The 23,571-nt window shown below is 35.1% G+C and overlaps 1 protein-coding gene across 1 annotated transcript in view; it reads left to right on the forward strand.

Moving 5' to 3' along the window:
- NPAS2 (neuronal PAS domain protein 2) overlaps positions 1-17,994 on the forward strand; it is a 63,214-nt gene extending 45,220 nt beyond the window's left edge. The window contains 11 exon segments of the mRNA XM_032226783.1: positions 586-668; positions 2,065-2,171; positions 3,737-3,884; positions 5,027-5,108; positions 6,384-6,522; positions 8,224-8,318; positions 9,461-9,595; positions 10,799-10,986; positions 12,042-12,131; positions 13,795-13,972; positions 16,948-17,994. Of these exon segments, the coding sequence (XP_032082674.1) occupies positions 586-668; positions 2,065-2,171; positions 3,737-3,884; positions 5,027-5,108; positions 6,384-6,522; positions 8,224-8,318; positions 9,461-9,595; positions 10,799-10,986; positions 12,042-12,131; positions 13,795-13,972; positions 16,948-17,118 (1,416 nt within the window). The 3' untranslated portion in view covers positions 17,119-17,994.
- Positions 17,995-23,571: the final 5,577 nt, after the last annotated feature.

Raw genomic sequence — 23,571 nt, forward strand, 5'->3', positions numbered from 1 at the left:
TTATTGCCAGCAATATCTAACACTGACCTATAACATTTGTCTTCTTTTCAGAAATCATAAGGCATCATATAATCTCCCAAATAACATATTTTTCATCAATTAAAACTAATAAACAAGAATACTAGTATTTTATGTATGTATGTATGTATATGTGTGTATGTATGTATGTATGTGTATATATATACATGTGTGTATATATATATATATATATATATACACATGTGTGTGTATGTATGTATGTATGTATATGTATAGGTTCGATTCCCAAAAACTTGGGTATGGCTAGCTGATGAGAGCTAAATAGCTTGAAATAGATCTATACTAGTCTCCCTTTATTTATTTATCAGCATAAATATACATATATATATATATATATATATATATATATATATATAATATATATATATATATATATACACACACACACACACATATACATACATACACACACACACACACACACACACACACATACATACATACATACATACCGGAATTATTTTCATTCTTTCCTGTGCTTTAAGGAATGAATGGAATGGGAGAAAAGGCACTACTGCCACTTAACAGAATTTAATTCTAATGTAGGAAATGTGCATAGTTGAAGAATCTTTAGAGGAATTCACTTCAAGACACAGTTTGGAATGGAAATTTTTATTTCTGGATCACAGGTTAGTATAAACTGTGCCCCCTCCCTGATTATTGTTGTTGACATGAATTAAGTTTTATAAAGTAGTGCTTTGGTTGTTCTAATAAATAATTGCATAATGGCATACGTTATTAAAATCATCACTAAATCAAACATTTGTTAGTCAACATTAATTTTTGTAATTTGGAAGTATATGATGTCTGTTGAATGGGCTACTTGTATATGCTGATATAAAGTAGAATGTATATTTTAAGAAAATGAACCAATGTGGTTGCATTGGTCTTTTAGTCAAACAATATGCAGAATATAGATATATACAGAATTCCTAAAGTTAATACAAAACTAGAATCAAGAAAAAAATTTAAAAATATAATTCTGTATTCACAAGGTTATATTTTCTTAAATAATCAAAAAATCACATTGAATTGAATTGAATTTTTCAAGGTAACCTAATTAGGAGAAACATGGACCAAGTATTTGCTACTTCAACTTATTCATATAAGTAGCCTATCTTTCAAAAGCTGCTCTTTAGAATTGGGCACCCTCCAAAATTGTATTCTTTATTTATTTTGAACATTTATAAGTTTGCCAACTGGGTAGGCAGAAAATGATGCAAAAGATTTGTCCAGAGGAAGGCAGATTGTAAAAATTAGCTCCCACTTTAATTTGATTAATTATAACTTTCAGTTTTGACCCAGGTAATACTGCATAGTCTTAATAATGGAACCATTAGTAATTTTTATGCATCCTGTTTCTAATGAGTTATGTCTGTCCTTTAGAATATGGTAGTCTCAAAATTGTATATGAGATTGTTACCTACACTCTTAATGTTTGGTTTTTAAATCAACAATCACAACCAAAAGCCCCTACCACACATTGTTCTTGTCTTTCAATTTATGATATCAAATTATATAGACAGGGCATATGATAGTCTTCCTTTACCCTTAATTAGAAAGGATCGTCCTTTAAAAAAACTTTAAGACATGGCTATCAGATTCTATCAGTACTTTCCCAATCTATTGCAATAGTGTTGCCTAAAACTATTTACATTGTTTTCCTATCATTGTATTTTCTTTTTAAAATTCAACTTGATTTAGTTGTTTTTGTTTGATACCAGTCTTGTAGCTTGTATTGCTCCCAGTCATAAATTAGTTAACTTTTTCCCACTGATTTTGCTTTAACGTCTCTGCTTTGTTTCCTTATTCTAATACTTAAAATGATTTGGTAAGGTTTTTGCAAGGTATTTGTATATATTCTTCCTGTATTCTGATAGTACACAGCAATAACACATCTGTCCCTTTGTGTCAGTTGTGCTGACACGCACATCTGTATGTTGGAATTCTCTCTGTTGGACCACAGAACTCAATACTGTTCTTCATATTTGCAAAACTCAAACAAAATTATTTATCGTAATACAGAGCCCCACCAATTATAGGATATTTGCCTTTTGAAGTGCTGGGAACGTCTGGATATGATTACTATCATATAGATGACCTACAGCTCTTGGCACGATGCCATGAACACTGTGAGTATTGATTTCCTGTGGGCATAAGAATCCAAGGAGACAGCTGTTGCCCTGTGTTGTATTAAAAATAAAAAACAGGTGGTGAGCTGATGTCAATTATAAACCTGTATTCTATGAAACTTTGCATAATATTTACAAAATTATGCAGATATTAAATATCTGTAATTGGAATTTAAGGAGTATTGTTGAAAAAGTAATTACGGTATTTAAGACAAGTGATGGAGATAATGTGAGTTAATTTTGGCTACATTTTATTCTTCATTCGTTTTATTAAATCTCAGAAGTGATAGGCATAAAATACTACAGATATTTAATTATTAATTAGCAAAACCTTAAATGCAGAAAAGCTAATTTGTAAAACTGAACATGGTCCACTCCTTGTAATATTAATCCAAAATCTGCAGGTCAGGCTTAAGCCAATTGGTCTATACTATCTGTGCAAAATTCAGTTAAAACCTTTCAGTTTGACAAGTTAGATTTGTGCTTCATTCTCCTGGGTTAGAAAGAAAACCTAGGCCCAATTCCTTCTCATTTAATAAATCACAAACATCAGCATGCAAGCAATTTTCCTTTTACTGCTGCTACATTATCAAATTTTGCTTACATTCTCAAAGCAAAAGGAAATATAAAATAATAGTACTATAATAACAAATATGTAATATAAATTATAATATAGCAATAAAATTCAGCTACTCTCAAAGATTATGACTGAATAAATAGTTCACACATTTTGCACACTAATAATGCAATTAAATTATAGTATAAATTGTATAGGATTTTATTCATTAGGGGAATATGCTGGAGATAGAAATCTGTTGTGGCCCAGCAGGAGCTGTTGGAGCTGCCACCAGACTCTGACAGCGAGGGGCCCTATGAGTCGGCTCTAGAGGATGTGGAGGACCCTGGAGAGGGTTCCAACTCCGAGCAGGGTGCAGAGAGGCTGGTTGGCCACCAGGAGGTGCCTGAGGCCTTGGAGCAGTGGGGAGGAGACAAGGCAGTGTGATCCTGACGTCATGCATTGGAGCAGTGGGGAGGAGACAAAGGAGTTGGTCCTGGATGCCTGGCAACGGAGGGCTAATAGGCATAAAGAATAGTTGCGCAGTTACAGGAGATAAGTGAACTCAGCTGGTGGTAATTATGCTCCTCTCAAGACTATAAAAGGAATGGCTTTGCACATGCTCGTTGCAGGAATCAACAGGTTTACTAGAGCTGGAGAACTCTTGTGGCTAGCTTGGCAGGCTGGATTGTTGCCAAGGTTAGTCTGTGTGTTAATCCTTGAAGTGTCTTTGTCTCGGCGTGCTTGGTGTAGGACGAGGGGGGTCAGAACAGAAATCTATAAGCACATCCTACTTAAAATGTTCCTATCAGCTTGATAATCCGTATAATCATGTAATCAAAGAAATTTATGTACTTTAAATATTTAGATATTATGCATTATTTCACTTTTAGCAAGATAATTCGTGTATCAGGGAAATTTGAGAGTGCTGGGGAATTCATAAATCTCCCAGAATAATTTTAACTGACATATTTGAAATTTTTTCAATTTTCTTTCTATCCACCAATAGTGATGCAATTTGGCAAAGGGAAATCTTGCTGCTATCGATTTCTGACCAAAGGACAGCAATGGATCTGGCTACAAACACATTACTATATCACCTACCATCAATGGAACTCAAAACCGGAATTCATTGTGTGCACTCATACAGTATTGAGGTATGGAAAATCAATTAACATACTATCAGGAGAGTATGAAGCTCTAGCTTAAGGGCCACTCAATCTACAATAATGGTGTCTGTGTCTCTAAATCATGGGTGTCAAACTTGCCACATCATATTGCTGTCACGTGACATTTCACAACATTTTTCCCAGTCATGGAGCTTGGGTGGGCGTGGCCTGCACATAACGCATCCAGACTGTGGGCCGCCAGTTTGAACCCCTGTTCTAAATGATATGGAAAACTGCAGTCAATACTTTGAATTTTCTGGAATTATAAATAAACATAATAATTAACTTTATAAGTTATTTGCGATATTTTATGTTACTTTATTTAATAATTGTAAAATAAATCGTAAATAACTTTAATAAGATATTTGGCTTCTCTATGGTAGTAATAGAAATGAAAAAGTTAAAAGTGGTATAGTGACTGCTTCTTAAATCTATGAAATTTAAAAAGTTCTGAGAGTAGGCAGATAAATAATTATTAGAAATGTAACCAATTGTGTCTTTTCAGTTTTCTGGTAAAATAGATGAGGATAATCTTGTTGATTGTATTTAGTGTGGTGTGACACTGGAAATACACCTGGGTTGGCTCAAACTAGGGAATAAAAATAGGAATTCTAATGTTTATTATGAACTGAGCAGAGTGACATGTTAACTGGATTCCAAAGAAAATATCAAAGTTAAATCTGACGGTACACTGTTTGGAAAGTAGAGCAGCTTGGTTGTTTATATAATACATTTTGGAGCAGCCTGTTGTAGAAATATGGCCAGTGACAGCAGAAAGCAACCCATGTCATCAAATTTTATGTATTAGTTATATGTACTTATGAAACTTGTTGTTATGGATCTAAAGAACCAGTAATGGTCTCCAAAGCTATGTTGTTTGCCTGAAACCTAGTCCTATCAAGGTATACGCTATGATTAGACACAGTATTTTCTTTTTATTTTACATATATGGATAAACTTATTGTAGATATAAAATGTAATTCATTATACATGTTTGAATTAGATAAACTTCTTGTTTTAATTACATAATACATTCAGGTTTCATGTAATAAATAATTAATTATATGCATTAGAGCTTGAAAATGATAGAATGGATATAATTCTCCATGAAAATTATAATGTTCAATCAGTTATGCAGATGTTCGAGTGGAAAGGCAGCAAAATCTGATTTTAGAAGATGCACCTACAGATATCATCTCTTCAATATTAAAGGTATAACAGAATGCCTACATTTTTTTTCATCAGCAGTTTTAAAGTATTTGGGCTGGATTAATGTGAATTTATGTACACGTACAAAATTTTTCTCCAATGTTTTGGCCCAAATGTTTTTTATTTTAACTCTCAAATTTTAGGTAATTTTTGAATGATATTGTATTATATTGGCTGGTGCGATGAATCAGCAATTAAGATGCTAGGTTTATTGGCTGGAAAGGGTTTGCATGATGGGGTGAGCACCTGTTTTTGCCTAGCTCCTGCCCACCTGGCAGTTAGAAAGCATGCAAATGCACGTAGATAAATAGGTGCCACTTCTGTGGAGAGGAAAAGTGCTCTACGACATCATGCTGGCTACATGACTCGGGAAACATCTTCTGACAGCACCAGCTCATGATCTCCAAATGGACATGAATGCTGCTGCCTATACTTGACAATGACTAGTGAAGTTAAATCCCCCAGGGACAACTTACCTTTCTTGTATTACATTATCTAGAGAAAAATCAGAGCAATGAATGAAGTTACATTTTGACTGCAGATAAAGTGCTACATAATTTAGATCAGTGGTAGTCAACCTGGTCCCTACCACCCACTAGTGGCATTCCAGCTTTCATGGTGGGCGGTAGGGGTTTGCTGTAACTCTGCTTTTTAAATTTTATAAAGTTACATCCTACTTTATAAATCACCATTACTGTGGAACTGGTTGACTACCTCTGATTTAGATAATATACAGTTGGGGCTACTGTTGTGGAAGACAGTGGGAAGGAAGTGGAGAAGAAGGTTAGTGGGTGTGAGAAGATCCTAACTTTAACTCTACTCCAGGCTTTGGGTAGGAAATGCTTTAAAGCACAGTGACCCTGCCTGTGGAGGTCTGCCTAGGATTTACAGTTTTCAAAATATATTTTTATTTCTGAAAAATGCAAAAATTGCTTTTTCTGAAATTTATGTGTTTCTTTCATTTGGGTTTGCCAACCAATTTGGGGTTGACTGCTGTAACTTGCAGTGACCTGTTGTATCTTGATACATACCTGTTGTGTATTCATCTTTTCATCTCGAATAAGCATGTTGGAATGCTTGAAATGCAAAGGGAGGATTGATTCTGGACTCTTGCTTGTGTTCATGGGACATATGAAGCTCCATATGCACTTCTGAAAGGCTACGGAAGTGTTGTGTTCAAAGAATATGTGGCTAATACTAATTCCTTTGTACACTCTTTCAAGGTTTTTCTGTCTACATTATACTTAGCATGATAAATATTTTTGCTTTATTTTCAAGGACAATGTCCCAGATTTGAATCCTCAACAGCATTTTAAATCACTTCAATTAGACACAACGGTACTGAACAGCCAGATATTTTCTATGTCTTCTCATGGTTTACACAAATCTTTGCCTTCATCCTTGCCTGAAATGGCATGTAAGTTATGGTTTTTCTCAAAATGCTAATTTGGAGTGAAGAACTGAAATGTATTATTTGACCCAGTATAGGATAATTATAAAGATTATAACATAATTTGTATAAAAGAAATTTGAAAGATTAAACTAATATAATATAATGGGTATCATGATAATTTTTAAAATTATTATTTTATATAACATTGACTACCACTGGCCATCATAATGTCATATCAAATCTACTCCTGCTAATAATCACTTGGCCTTTATGATTAGATTGCCTGTTTTTCACCTATATTCAGCTACATTGCTTCCATTAAGCCATCTAGTAAATTGAGCTCAGGTAAGGTTTGAACCAAGTCAACAGTACAGAATGAAATATTTGGATGAACAGTGTTCCTCAGAATGTTGTTCAATAAATGCTAACCTATTTGCATTGTAAAGCTATGATAGTATAGTGATAGAAAAAACCATGTGAAACATTTGGTTCAAATATTTTAGGTTGAACATTATTACAAAATTTGGATTAGTTTTTAAAATTTATCTTACCCTGAACGCCCTCCAAAAGAAAGCTTAACGAAAAGACCCGAAACACACAAGAAGATATTTTATTCTAGTGTAACCAAAATATGACAATAAACACTCAGTCCCTGCCTGTGATATTATTACAACTGTCTTCTTTCTAATTCCTGTCTTCTGTAACAATTGGTCAAAATTCAAAAATCCACCCTTGCTTTCACATTTATTTAGAACTTTGCAGACAAATGAACCCAAAGCTGCAAATAAATGAAGCAAAAGAATGAATAAGGTTTCAACCTTAAACTACTTATCCAGCATGCCTTTAAGAAGCACTATTTTAAAATACCTGTTTTTTTAAAAAAGACCATGCAAGTTGCCAGACCATGAAAGTAATAGGTATACAGAAGCTGCATTTTACAGACAAAGGTTTAAAAGAGGCCCTGTCTGTTAAATTCAGGTCTTGAAGTAAAATGGATGGCAAATAAATCTAATAAATAATAAAATTATAAATAAATAAATAATGAATACTGGCCATGTAAATAATCCAGAATCATTTGGATAAGTTGCAGTTATAGAAATTGAATTAATTAATTAATTAATTAATTATTATTCATTAATCAATGAATTATAACAATAGCAACAACACCTAGACTTATATACTGTTTCATGGTGCTTTACAGCATTCTCTGACTGGTTTATACTGTAAATGTCAGCATATTGCCACCAACAATCTGGCTTCTCATTTCACTGACCTCATAAAGATGGAAGCTGAGTCAATTTGAACTGGTCAGGATTGAATTGATGGATGTGGGCAAAGTTAGCTTGCAATACTGCATTCTAACCACTGTGCCACCATGGCACACGTTCAGTTTTGTTGTGAATGTATGTCTTCTCACCCAGCAGTGAACAAGAAGAAACCAAGTAATCCTCATTCTCAGTTCAGCATAAAACCATAAATATATTTTAAAAAGCAAATGGCATGATTTATCCTGTGATAACTTCCGTAATGCATTATGCTACAAAAGATATTTTTAAAAAAAATAGGCATAATAAGGCAGAACCAAGGAGCTAGGGATGACTCAATCAGATTGCTTGAGCAATGTGGTCTATTTGCTGTATAGCTGGCTATGTAACAGATTTAGATGTATGTAAAAACATTAAATATTGTCATTTAATGATGATTTACTATGAACATATCTTACAGCCACAATAACAAAGCCTATCCTGGAGTCTTCCGCATTGCAAATCTCACAGCAGAACTTACCAAAACAGAGGTCTAACCTACCTGCTACAACTGAAGTAAGATGTAACAATAAATGTATATATTTCTATTGACATTTTAAGATATATTTTTGGAGTTTACATATGAAGAAAAATCTGCTCCAAACAAGGAGGAAGCATAAAATGTATGTGAATTTTTTGTTTTTTATTAAATTTGCAAGATTATGTAACAACAGTTTTATTCACACTGTTATTTTGGCAAGAAGTAATTCTCTGAGCATGCCCTGGCCCTTTAAACCAACTCATTTTGCTACACCTAGGAGTTTTATTTTCCATTGGTTTCCCCAGTGCTAAATGGATAGAAACATCTGGACATCAAGATCTCTGTGCCAACATTATGTAATGGAACTCATGAACACAAAGTGAACAATTAGAAAAATGTATCACTGATCATCAATTAGAAAAAGGACTCACTGGAGAAGAGCCTAATGCTGGGAAAGATTGAGGGCAAAAGAAGAAAGGGACAACAGAGACTTAGGTGGCTAGATGAAGTCATTGAAGCAGTAGGCGTGAGCTTAAATGGACTCCAGAGAATGGTAGAGGACAGGAAGGCCTGGAGGAACGTTGTCCATGGGGTTGTGATGGGTTGGACACAACTTCGCAACTAACAACAAGAAATATGTATAAATGCAGTAACAATGATAAAAGCACTTGCAAGTTGAATGATGCTGGCAACAGAATCTCCATGTAGACCAGTGTTCCTTAATCTTGAAAGCTCTAAAATAGGTAGACTTCAGCCTGGGGAATTCTGGGAGTTGATGTCCACTAATCTCAAGATTGAAACACTGATGTTCATCCAGGAATGCTAAAATGCCCTGCCCTGTTCTGTTCTGTCCTGTCCATGTAACAGCTGGGGTATCATTCTCTACCCCAGCTGTAATAAGGCAAGACGATGGAGACAAGTCGGGCTCCAACAACATGCTAATGCAGCACTGAGTTTGGAGCCTAGCTGTCCAAGCCCAAGGGAGAACATTCTACGCAACTGAGCTTGATAAACCCAGGCCCCTGCTGGCCCATTCCTTTTCAAGAAGTACTCTAAGTCCCCCAAAAATGACTGGAGGGGGGGTGCATGTTTGAGATCCACGGCTTTCATGATATTGACCAAACCTAGTAAAAAGAGATTCAGAAATCTTTATTTCTTGCTTAAACTCTCTGCCCAGTTTACTATGTTCCAAACCATCAAGAACCAACTTGAGCAGCGGACTCGTGTACTACAAGCCAACATTCAGTGGCAGCAAGAAGAGCTGCAGAAAATCCAAGAACAGCTCTGCCTGGTACAAGATTCTAGTATACAGGTAAGCAGAACACCCCAAAGTATGTATTATTTAAACAAATTATTTTATCCAGCAAATTGCAATTACTGAATTGAAAATATGCAGAATACAAGACTTATCACAAGATTATTTGATGGATAGACACACATACACTCATTCACACACACACACACACACACACACACTGCTTAAGAGCCAAGGTGGCGCAGTGGTTAAATGCAGCACTGCAGGCTACTGCTAGATCAGCAGTTCAGCGGTTCAAATCTCACCGGCTCAGGGTTGACTCAGCCTTCCATCCTTCCGAGGTGGGTAAAATGAGGACCCAGATTGTTGGGGGCAATATGCTGACTCTCTGTAAACCGCTTAGAGAGGCCTGAAAGGCCTATGAAGCGGTATATAAGTCTACTGCTATTGCTTATATATATTATTTATAATTTCAGGGAAGAAACATTTACTGATAAATTTCTAATAAAGCCTATATATTTCATCATATTTTGAATATTCCATTACATTAGTTCCTATAATATTCTTGTTTGATCTTAAAGATTTTGCATGCCATAGTTATGCACAAAGGGTCTTTATCCCAGGGCTATCTAGAGCTTCACTTTACTAGAGATTTGCAATTTCTTAATTATGAATTATTCATCTTATCTGTTTTAGAATAAATAGAAAAGGCTTCATAATAGAGAACAATATATTTGAATTTAAACCAGAACTTGATTTAGAATAAGAGATTTCATGTGTTCTCAAGGGAAAACTCTTTGTTCTAGCCTCAGATGTGCAATAATACAATTTCCTATGCAATTCTAATACTTAATTTGATAATAATAAGAAAACTGCTGATAAATACTAGATTAGGTTTGCTATTTATTTAAGAAAATTTATACCTAATAACAACAACTCCGAGGCATTTATCAAACTTGGTAGCATGACTTTTGCTATGGTAATGAGACCTGACCCTGTCACAGTGGCACATGACTCTGGGATGGGAATTGAAAGTCTGAGGTTCCCATAGTTTTGCAGGTATGTGAAGATTCCATTCCCTTCCTCTCTTTCTCCTTTATTCAGCAATCAAGAGTGAAAAACAGGCAGGTTAGCTCAGAATAAGCTCAATCTATGCTTCTAGGCTCAGTATGAAGGAGAAATCAAAATATGTCACTTCTCAAAATAAAAAAAGTTTGTGGCAGAGCCACTGCACCTTATTATTACTTTAAACTGTTCTAGGATAAGAAAACTGTGAGAACCTCGGAAGAGATTCAAGATAATTGTCATTCTTCTGGCAATTTAACATCGCCCTTGAGCAATTCTTCTGTGCTCTCACCATCTTTGGCGATAGCACCATCTCCTGCTATTTCACAGGATAGCAGCCTCCAGCACAGCCTTACAGATCTGGGCCATGATCGACAACTAAGGTAAAAAGAAATGCAGTAAGCTTTCTTTTTTTAAGACAGATATCCATCTTTATTTGCAATAATATAGTTACAAATTTTATGAGATCTTTAGATTATTACTGTAACAGACATATAGACATGCATGCATAACCTACCCTGCTATTTTGTTTCATGGTAAGCAATATTATGCAGAGCACAGAAAAGGTACACATTTTTAAAAGTTATGTCACAAGTTAAAATCATAAATATGTAGAAAGTTATATTATTTCATCAGGAAGGTTTTTTAAAACAAAAGAATAAAAGCTAAGAAGAACTAATATTTAGAATGAAAAAAGAAAGAAGGAAGAGCAAAGACAAAAATGCCAAAGATGTGAATTTTAAAAATTACTGAATTATTATATGTAATTGAGTCCAAAATTTTCTGGATTTTATATGTCTACCAAGCATGTAAAATGTCCCTTCTTTTTTATTACATTTCCAACATAAGTTTAAGAAAACATTATACATTCTTTTCTGGTGACATATACCAAAGTTATATCAGGAAATTTAATATATTGAAAAATACACAAAAAAATTCAGAAATACATTTTTGATCTACGTCAGCGATGGCGAACCTTTTTTGGCTCATGTGCCATAAGCGGGGAGAGCACAGGGGGGTTGTGCATGGGCGTGCCGCACCCATAATGCCATTTGGTAACCAGCTTGCATATATGGCTGTTTGCAGCATCCCATAGTTGTGTAAACATGATTTTTGGCATTTTATTTGCTGGTATTGTATTTGGCCAAAAAAAAGTGCATTGCAAAAAATGACTACTGCAAAAAAGGCCATAAACCTGGCACAGACATGTAGTGACCTACTTAATCACCACAATTCTGGCCTCCATTATGGTTGTAAGACGAGGACTCTCTGTAATAGAATGATTCACAGTGCTCTGTTTCACATGACTGCTTAATGTTCAGATATTAACCTTCTGACCGTCTAACATGCAAATCCCCCCCTCCCTCCCTCCCTTCCTTCCTCTGTTCAATTTATTTGTTCTGGCATTAAATATGTTCTTTAATTTCTGGTTGTCTAGACTGCTACTTAGTCAACCTGTTCAGCCAATGGTGCCTGGATCCTGTCATGCAAGGATAACAGATGTTGATGCAGCTGGACACAGTGAAAAGTATGTCTCCTGAAACTTTTGGTAGGGGAAGTTTCAAAATGTATGAGAGAAACAGCATTCACCATTAAATCATGAATCTTCATATAATTTAATGGTGCTATATAGACTAAACAAACAGTCATTATGGAACAACAGTCCTTATGCAGTTCCTGCTGTACATTAAACATACAAGGGGTTGTTGTTAACCATGGTTCTGTGTATGCATGTATCTGTAGATAAAAAGACACTAGACCTCAGAATCCAAAGGAAACATTTTAATGGGTCTGCAAAATTTGGAGAATTTTGTTTTTATATGCTTGTGCAAAATGGTGACAGGTTTTACCTTATGCTTAAAATGATTTTTTCTTGTCTTGATGACAGTGGTTTTGTTATCACGGCTTGCTCATTGGACTGTAACTCCCATAAATAATGAGAGCTATTTGTATAGTTCACGTCCCGCTTCCCCCATTAAACTTTCACATCTCAATTCTCCAGGTAGACTATTTTTTTTCCTATTCGAGTCATGTAGCAATCTCTGTTTTGTGTGTAAGCTGATTCCGTGATACTTAGAATATAGAATATAGAAATATATGTGCTGCCATAATAGAACTGTACCACTAGTAATTTTTTCCATGTCTTTTACTCAGTATTGACTTGTGGCTAATACCTGGACAAGTCCCTGCAGTTTTCTTGTCAACATTTCCAGAAGTGGTTTGCCATTACCCTCTTCTTCCTAGGAATGAGAAAGAGTGACTGGCCCATAGGATTTCATGCCCAAAACACACAGACTCCTGGTTTCTACAGTTCTACAGTTACACTTCATAGTCTTTGTCACATGATGAATGGATCTGGGAGGCAGGGCTGAGATGGTTGTCATGAATTCACATTTTAGCGAAATTTTAAAAAGTTGAGGTCCACGTTTAGGCAGAACAATATATCCAGGCAAGATGTAAATTCTAATAGAACAAAATCAAGACCATCAAAGATTAGATTCATAATGATGAAGCTCATAGCTCAGGAGAGCTTCAAGTAAAACTGCTACAGAGTCATCCAGCAAATGCAAATATTGCTTAGCAACAGGCTTATCAAATGTAGTCACCAACAGAGCTGCAGTTCCAGTTAGGAAATGAAACCTTTGTACATCTTTCATACAGCATATGGCTTTCTCACAACTGGAGGCTTATGTAGAAAACATGGGCTTCATAGGATGAATTATCCAGGATATAGTAATATCTATGGTAAACCTCTGGAGAAAATAGCTCTCTCCTACTGATACATCCGCAACAAATCTTCTTTAGCCGTTTGAAGATGTTTTTCTTTAATTTTCTTTGTAATGCCCAAATCCTCAATTTCTAATTTAAATACAATTCCATAGTTTCCAACTCTTTTATCTCTGAATGGAAGAAGCAGTGGTCATCTTATTAGTGCCAAAACAAAAATAGCACAACATCAAATCAGTTTCTGACTTCACAACATTGCTGTCATCCCTGCTTAGCTTCTGTCATGCTGGGAGACCCATCAAAAGGATTTTAGATACGCAGACTCTTCATGAAGAGTAGAAATGAATAAGAGTTGGTTGCTTAATGCTTCATATTTTCATCTGTTGTTCTAATCAATAAAATTTAGATTTTGCTGTACGGAGTTTTTTTTTTACTGAAAATCGCAAGACTGTTTCTTTTCATAGGTATTTTCAAAAAATACAATCTTGCCAACATTTGGAAGCACAAACTTCCAGCAACGGTACACCAGTGGTGCTTATGAGACAATCAGGATTGCACCCTGGATTCTCTGGAGTACTATCATCTCAATCCTCATCTTTGCAATCTATGCATCAACATCTTCCACAGCAATGCTACCTTCAGGTGGGCTGGAACAAATATATGATGTAAATCTGACTTGAATGTCCTTTTAGCTGGAGGGGCAACAGAAACCCTGCTTAAGAAAAAGTAATAAAGTTTCTTCATTGTTCTTTACATAGCAATGAAGAGAATTTATTTCTAGTTTCAAAAATTGATTTTGGCCATTAGCATTTAGCATTTAGAGTTATATGCCGCTTCACAGTGCTTTTACAGTTTTCTCTAAGTGGTTTATAGAGTCAGCATATTGCCTCCAACAATCTGGGTTCTCATCTTACCAACCTCAAAAGGACAGAAGGCTGAATCAACCTGGTGAGATTATAACTGCTGGCAATCAGCAGTCAGCAGAATTAGCCTGCAATACTCTATTCTAACCACTGTGCCACCACAGCTAGAATTACTTATTAGTTACTGACAACTGATTAGTTTCTGACATCAATGTCTACCAGTTCCTACTGTACAGGAAGGCCTTGACTTACAAAAATTCCTTTATTGACTGTTCAAAATTACAACAGCACTGAAAAAAGTGATGCATGACTGTTTTTCATACTTATGACCATTGTAGCATTCCCATGGTCACATGATCAACATTCAGATGCTTGGCAACTGACTCATTTATGACGGTTGCTGTGTCCCAGGGGTCATGTGATCCCCTTTTGTGACCTTCTGACAACCTAAGTGAATGGGGAAGCCAGATTCACTTAATTGTGTTACTAACTTAACAACTGCAGTGATTCACTTAACAACTGTGGGAAGAAAGGGTATACAATGGGGCAAAATTCACTTAACAAATGTTTCATTTAGCAATAAAATTTTTGGGCTCAATTGTGACGTAAGTTAAGGACTACCTATATATGCAGGAAAAGCATCCTATCTTAAAAATAATTCCTATAGCAGACTTATTGCAAATACTATTTCTTGAGTTATATTATATATCTATTTTATACCATATTGAACCCCAGGTTTTATTTATATTCATTGTCATTTGATTTGATATTATGCCTGATTGCATTTAGGGCCTTTCTTGACCTACTGTAAATCTTTTTTTTTAGTAAGGTACAAATGGAGTTTTTTTATTGCATCAACACAATCACATTTAAACTAGTCTTTCATATTAATCTTTAAACTATCGCCATCAATAATGTATTCCAATTGCTATATTGTGATGTTTGCATTCTGAAGGATCCTTTTTTTGGTCAACATATTACTATAGGTGCTGATTCTATTGTAATCAAAATATTTATTATCTTCAATTAAAATAAGATACATATAGAAAAATTCATAATCATTGCCTGTACTATGATATTCATAATGACTGCCAACCAAAATCCTCAACACATTGCACTTAACTTTGAATCATATTAAAACTTTGTAAAATTTAAATATTGTTTCACCAAAATGTTAACCAATAGTTCAGATAATTATGCAGTTTATAAATGCAGTTTAAATGATAACGGAACTCAACCCTCCCATAACAACTTTCATCAATCAATTAAGCAAAGTTTTCTTACCAAACAAAAATGAACAGAAATCAAAAACCTAAGTTTTTCAAGAATAATCCATACACTTACTATCTATATTCCCTAATACCATCTTTCCGCTAAAGTTATCTAATTTTGTAGTCTATCATACAAGAAGGATAATTTGAATTGTTTTTTGATAAAACTACTGTACGGTATGTCTACAGAAATGCTATATCATCCAAAGGATATTTGCAAATACCTTTGAGCAAAATTATTAAGAGTGTAATTTGTGAACTTCCTCTTTCACATATGCATGTAGCTTTTTGTTATGTTTATAGGAAATATAGGAGTTGTTTTTCATTCTTATTGATTGATGCAAGGATTAAGAAAAACCCTCTTAGGTAACTTACTCTAATTAAAGTTTTTCTTTGATATTATGTATTTGTTTTCTGAGCTCCTGCTGTTTAAACTCTCTCCTTTATATTTAAAGATTTCAACTGTTTTAAAATAGTTTCATTTTGAAGTACATTTACTTACAGTATTCTACTAATAGTTCAAAATTTTAGCATGAGAGCAAAAAGAAGAGCCTTCTCTATTAGACATATTTCAAATGTTTTTAAACATAGGAGGAAACTAATTGTAAATTAGAATTTCAATACTGTATATAGTTATTTTTATGTACATCATACAAGCATCAATATATTTATTTTTCATATTTCTTAATTACCCACCTCCTTCAGTTTGGAACAAACTGTTTTAATGCGACTATTGTGCAGGAAAACGGGCAGTGTACACGAGGTCATTATTTCTAAATCTGACTTTACCACATTGTCTTTGTCAAGTGCACTTCCTTTTGTTTTATACATCATAATAACTTCCCAGTTCCTTTTGTTTTTTTCCTTTTGCTACATGGGAACTCCCAGAATGATGACTTGACTTTGTTTTTGATATTATAGCCAGTAAGCTGGTATTTAAAATAAGTCATTTTTTCATGGTGAACTTAATGTAGGAGATGATATGAACCCACTTTAACAGTAATAAAATCTATTAATAGATGCTATCAATCACTGGGCAGAAAACACATTTAGTTTTTATAACAACTTTGAATGTTTAATATGAGAAATATAGGTAGTAAGTCCCAAGATCTAAGTTGGATTGATTTTCCAAATGTGCATGCACTTGAAAATGCAATTAAACTGAAATATTAATGCCAAACAAGATCGTCTTAGAAAGATTTAGAGTTGTTGCAAAATATAATAGAAAACTGTGTTTGTTACAAAATAGAATTTAAGAGAGAATCCTTGATGACATTGGTTAATTCGCTGTTTACTGTCCAAGCCATTGATTAAATCAAAGAATTTTAATTTAATTAAGCCTTTGGTCTATAATTATATCAAATCTGGACCATGATTAGTATAGTTGAATAGTTAAAAAATCACACATTTTGCAATAAAAACTGAATTATTTTTGACTTATTGAACCATTTTAAACTGCATTAATTTTGTTTGTTATATATAGGTACCGCCGGCAGACTCTTTCCACAGGGAGCAAGCAGATTCTCTGCCTGCGACTCCCTACTCTCTACAGGAAGGAGGTATTGAGTACCACCACATGCCAATGAAGCACCAACCTGCTGCCAGAAGTACCATGAGCTTATCTGAAAACTTAAATGTGCAACATCGGCAATAGATTCTGCCTTCTCTGTCAATGCACACTTAACTTTATTAGTGGGAGGGAAATGTTTGTGTTATAAAGAATACTAGGACCTTGGTGAAATAGTGCAATAAAATGGAAAGGGAACATTTTGCAGGTATTTGCACTATTTTGTGGTTATACTATGAAATAATAAGACTGCGGTGTTTTGGATTCCATTTACAAAGAGTGTTTCAGTTAGGTGGGAGCATGAATGTAGCACCTGTTTGCAACATCTGAATGGAACTGTGTCTTGTCCTAGGGAAAATGTACCTAATTTAAGGTTTTTCATACCCTAAACACTCATATGTTACTACACATACTCTTAACACTTTGATAGATGGTGTTTAAAATGCTGCACAGCAATAAGGACCACTAATAGTAATATGTACCATTACTTTGACACTGGGGCACTAACTGGTACATTTTTCCTAGATGACTCAGTTGAATAGTTGGGCAGAAAGGGTTCTGACTTCTCTACAAAAATCAAGAAGCGGGGAAAACACTTGGCTTTCATTATTTTTGATCATTTAAAATGAAAACCATTGGTTAAAAAAATATATTCAGATTTTATTTTTTATTATGACTAATCATTAATTGTTTTGCACAATGAGCATAACTTGGCACTTTGACTTAGGAAAATTCCTGTTTCAGCGGCCAAATAAGCAGTGAGATAGATCATGCTGTCATTTCTTTAGAACAATCAACACATCTGTAGTCTGTACCCTTTGGACTCATAAATTGCAAGTATTAAACTTGTTATCGTCACCCCACCCAATGTTTCTACTGTCAAGAAATTACAATGGACAGCTTCCTATCCATTTAGTATAGTATAAACAGTTACCCTAAGCACAATCATGCAGCTATTTATTCCAACATAAAATCACGCTGTCCAAACTCTTTATATTTTTCTCTCATTATGGAAGAGTTTCTTCGCTGGTCATAGAACAAGCATTGGAAGAATATGCATTGTGTCACAGCCCATTAAGTGGAAAAATGCTGCAACTCTATTACATATCTATTTCATGATTATATTTAAGGTGGAATTTTTCCTTAAAGCGTTGCACTTTGTATGCTTTACATTAATGTTTCTAAGAGATATTTTACGTTATTATAGAATAAGTAGTGTTAAAATGTTGTTGTTAAAAAACCAAAACCACGACCAATTTCTATATAAAATAAAAAATATATGAGAATATGTGGAGATTATTTTGTGTATGGAAGATGAATTGGTCTTAGTTTTTTTGTAACAATTTTTATTAGAGTTTGCAAATACAAAGACTGATACAAATGGAGAAAAATATAAAAATTAGAGAGAAAGAGAAATAAAAAGAGATAGAAATAAGAAAATAAAAAGGAACAAAAAAGAAAGATGTATAAAAGACTCCTTCTTTCTCCAATAGTATAAATAACTTCAGTAACTTACTGTATTTTTCGGAGTATAAGATGCACCTTTTTTCCTCAAAAAAGAGGCTGAAAATCTGGGTGAGTCTTATACATCGAATACAGCATTTTGTTGCTTTCCGAAGCCCTGTCCCCTTCACAAAAATGATTGTGCATACCCTTATAGAGACTTTCAGAGAGCTCCTGGGGGCTAGGGAGGGCAGAAATGAGCAAAAAATGGCCCTTTTTTGCCCCCACAGTCCCCAGCAGCACTGTATAAGCCTCCATATGGCTATACATGCAAGTTTTTTGACAAAAAACGCCCATTTTCGCAAAAAAATGGGCCGTTTTTTGCTTGTTCTTGCCCCTAGGAGCTCTCTGTATGCCCCCCCCCCCACTAGGCTATTCATGCCTTTTTTTAAAAAAACAGGCCCGTTTTCGCAAAATATGGGCCGTTTTGAGGAGGTTTGCAGAGTGCAAAAACTTTTTTTTCCCTTTTGGAAAGCTCTTTAACTGATTGATGAGAATTAGATTATCAAGTGCTGTGCCAGCAGAAACAGTCATAGGTGCTGCAGATTGTTAGCGATTTCCTTCTCCAGCACAGGGATAAATACACTGGAAACATCTACCTACCTACCTACTCTCTCTCTCCCCCTCTATCTACCTACGTACCTACCTACTCACTCTCTCCCTACCTATCTACTGTATTTCTCTATTTCTCTCTCTATCCCTCTACCTACCAATCTACCTAACTCTCTCCCCTATCTACTGTATTTCTCTCCCTCTCCCTCTATTTCTCTCCCTCTACCTACAAACCTACCTACTCTCCCTCTCTCCCTCTACCTATCTACTGTATTTCTCTCTATATATATTTCTCTCTCTCTGTCCCTCTACCCACCTACCTACCCCTTCTCTCTCCCTACCTAAACTCTCCCTCCCTCCCTACTGTATTTCTATCTCTCTCTATCCCTTCATCTACCTACCTACCTAACTACTCTCTCTCTCCCTACCTACCTACTGTATTTCTCTCTCTTTCTCTCCCTCTATCTACCTATCTACTTTTTAAAAACATTTGCCTCTTCAAAACCTTGGTGCGTCTTATACTCCAGTGTGTCTTATACTCCGAAAAATATGGTAACTTCAGGTCTTCTTTACGTATCTCATCCCTTAGTAATAATCAAATTATAAAAGCCATTTTTTTTCAGTTTTAATCAGCAAAAGTCTATTAAAAGCTACCAGAAATAGTAGTATATATTTTAATAAACCTATTTTATATTCCAATTTATCACTTTATCTAAGATGAGGTCATTTTAGAATACTTGTTTTTAAACTTTTTTGTGGGTGAGAATTTAGATATAGCAAGACAGTTTCAGTGTTATAGGTTTAATACATGTGTCGACAGTATGCTTTTGATAAGACATATGCTCTGATCAGAAACATAAGACTGCCAAACCAGCCTATGATTTATTGTAAATTGGCCATTGCCTATGGCTTCCATCCTTTGTATTCCTTTTCTCAGTCTTTTCTCTTGAGACAAGTAGCAGCATTCAAAGTATTGTATTCAGCAAGGTTAATAAGTTAACTATTCAGTGTGCAGTACAACATATACAGTATGTAGGAAATGCAGGGGCTCATTTACCAAGTAGTAACTTACTAAGGCATATAGGAAATATTCCTCTGTAGCTTTCCCCCCATACAATCAGGATAATTATCCTACACGTCTACTGTTTACAGATAACCCAGTTATACATGTTCAATGCTATTTAAATGTCTGATATTTAGAGGCCAATAGGATAATACAAGTTGTTTTAGTTAACAACTTGTTCAGCGACCATTCAAAGTTGCAGTGCCACAGAATGAGTGATAGCCTGAATAGTCTTCAAAGTTCCAGCCTCCCTACGGTCATGTGACTGTGATCTGAGCACTTGGCTTGCACTTATGATAGTTGCAGCATTTGCCAGTCATGTGATGCAACTTTTCTTACTGGCTTCTCACAAGAAAAGTGATTGGAGAAGCCAGCAGAGAAAGTTGGAAGTTGGTCCTGCCAGTTTTTCTCCAGGGATCTCACACTTTGTGCTACAATATCCCCTCTCCAGACCCATGCACTCCAGACTCATGCACTTTTGCAGCACTGCAGCACTTCCTCCTAAGCCTGCATGCACTCATGCGGTGCCAGAGAATTTCTTGATTCACTTTGGAATACTCATCCACCCTCTGACCACTCAGGACTTGCAACTTCCAGCCAGCTTCCCCATTGACTTTGCTTAGAGGAAGCCTGCAGGAATTTGCAAATCATAATTACATGAGGTTCTTGCTTAATGATTCATGATTTTTGGTTAACAATGGCAACAGGGACTGCCAGGATTGCTCTCACTAAGCAATGTGGTCATGTAGCATCATGCTTTATGATTGCAGTGCTTAGCAACAGAAACTCTGATTGCAATTACCATTGTTAAGTGAAGACTACCTGTAGGTTTAATCAAATTATATTAATTTTTCTATTTAATGCTTAAGGTCATGATCAAAACTTTATCTAGTCCCACGATGTTGCTATGGATGCAAAATAGCTTGTTGCTACAAATGGTATACCTTGAAAATAGCCAAGTTTCTCAAAATGTAGCGTTACAGCAAACATTGCCCTTTAAAATTAATTACTGGAGAGTTCCTGTATATACCATGGTGAGCTGACACCTTGCTGGCTCTTGTTGGCTAGCAAGATAGCTTTTCCAAGATGCCGCTGGATCCTAACTGGCATAATTTCTCCAGAACAAAGGAAATATAATTGAGATTATCCATGTGGTTCTGGATATGAGCAGACTGGAAACTGCAGTTTTTAAATGCCTATAGGTAATATGGCTTATAATCAGGATTAAGCTCATACTCAAAGCAGCCTTCATGGATATTAAATTACATCAAATCTTATAACTTAATCATGTTTTTGATTGGGGGGGGGTTGCATATGAAGACTCTTCAGACTGGCAAGGTTTTACTGTATTCATTGTTTGAGTTTCCACCTCCTTAAAAAACTATGGTGTAAATTTGATTTTAAAAGTTTTAGAACTATATTATATTTGGAGCAAAAAAGAACTTGGTAGATAGATTTTGAAAATTGGTAACGGATTAAGGGGCTAGAGGGATTCGGAATTATAATTCTGAATTATTTAGAAGATATTTTCTCAATGGAAAATAGATTTTTTTTTTTTTAATGATAAGGAGACCTTGAAGGCTGGACACACTAGAACCAGAGGATAAAGAACAGAAATTAGGGCATTTTTAAAAATAGAATGGATCAAATGATTCAAAATTTGACAGTTTATTCTTATGAAGTTGTAAAACAACTGTGTGTTGCAATGGATGTCTATGAAATTAATTTGAAGAGGATTTAAATGTAATACAAATGGATCAGATAAATGAATCATTCTTTAAAGGAGATGAACAGGCATTAAACCAGGAATCTGATCTGGATTTTTTTTTAGTCTGAATAGACAAAAGAGTTCTGCTATGGTTTGGATGGATTTTTTTTTAAGTGACGAAGAATAATTTTACTTATTGATATAAAAGAAATGTGTAAGTTTTGAAGGATTTTTGCTTTGAAACACAGATAAGCAGCACACTGAAACTTTAAAAAGAGTTATAAAGAATAATTCTAAAAATTAGAAAAGATGCATATGATAAACATATTCAAACATGGTTAAAATGGTTGCCCTTATTGGACTTTTGCTGACAAAGATGGATTTATGTACCATTTGGATCTTATTTTCCTTATCTAAGAGATAAGGGGGAGAAGAGAGATTATGTTTTATTCAGAGATAGTGATAAATTATTAAAATTATTTTTACCTGCTGGGATGAAGTTATTTCTTTTTTCTTTCTCTTTCCCTTTCTTTTCTTTTTTAAAAAATACACCACCTCCTTTTTATATTTTTCTGTTTGTATTTTTTGTAGTTTGTATTGACTTTTACTCTCTTCATGTATAATTCTTAATAAAAATATTTGAAAAAGAATCTTAGGTCAAATAATCTGTAATCAATAAAATTATTTTGAAACTCTGTTTTTTCCCCTGGCTCTTCATGTTCACATGAAACCCACTTTATCATCTGGCTTTTATCTTATTCCTATGTAACAAATATGAGTAAATTGCTGTAACACAGTGGTTCTCAATCTGTGGTCTGCGGACACTTGGGGGGGGGGGCATGTCATCATCGCCGCAAAGCCTTGAAGAAATTTTATTATTTAAACCATGATATAAGTTTTGGGGATTTGTGGCCATGGTCCATAGCCACAAAAGGTATTCAAAGGGGGTTGAGAACCCTGCTGCAACACATTCTATATGGGGCTGCCCTTAAAGAGCATCAGGAAGATTCAGCTGGTGCAGAGTATAACTGTGCAGGCAGTTATGTGTGGCTACAGGATAGCATCTCTGTAGCATCTCTGGATGGCATCTCTGCTCCTTCAGCTGCACTTAAGGTGGGGAGGGGAAGCAGGCTTATACATGCTTATCTGGAAACAAGCCACATTAAAACTTTTGAAAATCACTTTTGAGTAGGTTTGCAAAGAATAAACTGATACTTTATTAAATGTGTATGCCACCCATCTATTACAGCAGCTCTGGGCAATTACAGAATAATCTTGCCTACTTCAAGGTGGTATACAAGGAAAAAGCATATGGAAATACAAATCTGTTTACTTCTAAAAAAGCATACAGGGGAGGTATTTGTAATGGATACTGCTCCTTATTTAGGATGTTGGTTTTATTCAGGGGTGAAATCAACTTATCTTCGCTACTGGTTTGCAAATGTGAGCATGCGCGCAGGACCTCTGTACATGCGCAGAGCGTCAAAAACAGGACGTGATGATGTCTGGACGGGTGGGTGGAGCCTCTCTTTGCCACCGCTACCAGTTTTCCCAAACCAGATAGAACCAGCTGAATGGCACCAATGGTTTTATTTTATGTATTCTATCTGCTTTACTTTCCTCCATCAACATTGGAATATGGTTCTTGAAATCTTACTCAGTATTGGAATGTAAAGTTTTTCCATCTCTACTGTAAACACACAATAAAGTAAAC

Source organism: Thamnophis elegans, chromosome 11, assembly GCF_009769535.1.
Source record: "Thamnophis elegans isolate rThaEle1 chromosome 11, rThaEle1.pri, whole genome shotgun sequence".
In the NCBI taxonomy this organism is placed as follows: domain Eukaryota; kingdom Metazoa; phylum Chordata; class Lepidosauria; order Squamata; family Colubridae; genus Thamnophis; species Thamnophis elegans.